General features: G+C 37.5%; 1 protein-coding gene across 1 annotated transcript; it reads left to right on the top strand.

Annotated features, from left to right (window-relative positions):
• Nucleotides 1-382: 382 nt before the first annotated feature.
• Nucleotides 383-868, top strand: LOC120176224. The gene has a single exon (XM_039182685.1). It carries the CDS (start codon nucleotides 383-385, stop codon nucleotides 866-868), a length of 486 nt encoding a protein of 161 aa, XP_039038616.1.
• Nucleotides 869-1,295: the final 427 nt, after the last annotated feature.

The following is a 1,295-nucleotide window of genomic DNA, read 5'->3' as shown; positions in this document are numbered from 1 at the left end:
GTTTGCAAATATAGTGGATTTGAGAAATCCTTAGCGTGGATAACTAAGATAGTGGATGTAGGCTTGGTTTAGAAGTCGAACCACTCTAAATTGTTGTGCAAAGTTTTTATTTTCGATTGCTTCCACTAAAATTCTTAAAAGGACAATTCAACCCCTCTTGGAGTTATTCGATTGTTTGTAAGAGCTAACAATTGGTGTTAGAGCGGATCACAATCGACGGTTTAACAACCTTGTAAAGATCCTATGAGATCTCTATCAACCTTTACAATCAACCGATAAAGATAGCATCGACTTTCGGGTCATACTATATTGAGGATTTGCACTCCTTCACTAGGCCACCCGATTTCAATGGAGCAAATTATTCATATTGGAAAAAAGGACGATGTTGTTCATTCAAGCCACCAACCTTGTGGTTTGGGATACCATCATTGACAGTTCTCTCGTTCCTCCAAGGAATCAAAAGGATTGGACAAATGAAGATAATATGCTTGCCCAACTCAATGCCAAAGCCATGCACATCCTCTTTTGCTCTCTTGGCCCGGAAGAGTATAGTAGAGTATCTTCATGCTATAATGATAAGGAGATTTCAGAAAAATTGGAGGTGAACCACGAAGGAACAAGCCAAGTAAAGAAGTCAAATATTAACATTCTCACTCTCAACTATGAGAACTTAAAGATGAAGCCCGATGAAGACATCAAAACAATGTCCAATCAATTTACCACAATCATCAATAACTTGATGAACTTTGGGAAGGTCTATCCAAATAAAGATATGGTGAGAAAGATGCTTACTTCTTACTACATCATGGGAAGGCAAAGCAAATGCCATCGAAGAAGTCAAGGATTTGGATTTATACACCCTCGTTGAGATCATCTATTCTTTACTCACTCATGAGGTGAAGCTCTAAAGAAAGAAGAAAGAAAAAAAAGAGAATAATAAGAAAAAATAGGTGGGAATCGCCCTCAAATCCACCAATGAGAGTAATTAAGACTCAAATGAAGAGGTGGATAAAGATGAAGAGATGACCAAGCACTTCAATAAATTCAAACAATTTATGACATCCAAAGAATACAAGAAGATGAATCGAGTAAGAAGAAAGATCCCCCAGTGTGCTATGAATGCCAAAGAACGGGACATGTCAAATATGAATGACATCTTCTAAAGAAGAATGGGTCAAGCAAGAAGAATACTTTTGTTGCAACTTGGAGTGATAATGATGTCACCAATGATGAAAATGAAGAAGTAGGCAACCTTTGTCTCATGGCCATCCAAAAAGATTCAAAGGTATCCTCTA

Source organism: Hibiscus syriacus, unplaced genomic scaffold (assembly GCF_006381635.1).
Source record: "Hibiscus syriacus cultivar Baekdansim isolate YM2019G1 unplaced genomic scaffold, ASM638163v2 tig00112231_pilon, whole genome shotgun sequence".
Lineage (NCBI taxonomy): Eukaryota > Viridiplantae > Streptophyta > Magnoliopsida > Malvales > Malvaceae > Hibiscus > Hibiscus syriacus.
Note: the sequence above shows the minus strand (reverse complement) of the source record. Positions and strands in the feature narration are given on the sequence as shown.

Bases quoted from the DNA above. Each gene is read 5' to 3' on its own strand.
- LOC120176224 (XM_039182685.1), top strand. From the start codon at position 383: ATGTTGTTCATTCAAGCCACCAACCTTGTGGTTTGGGATACCATCATT.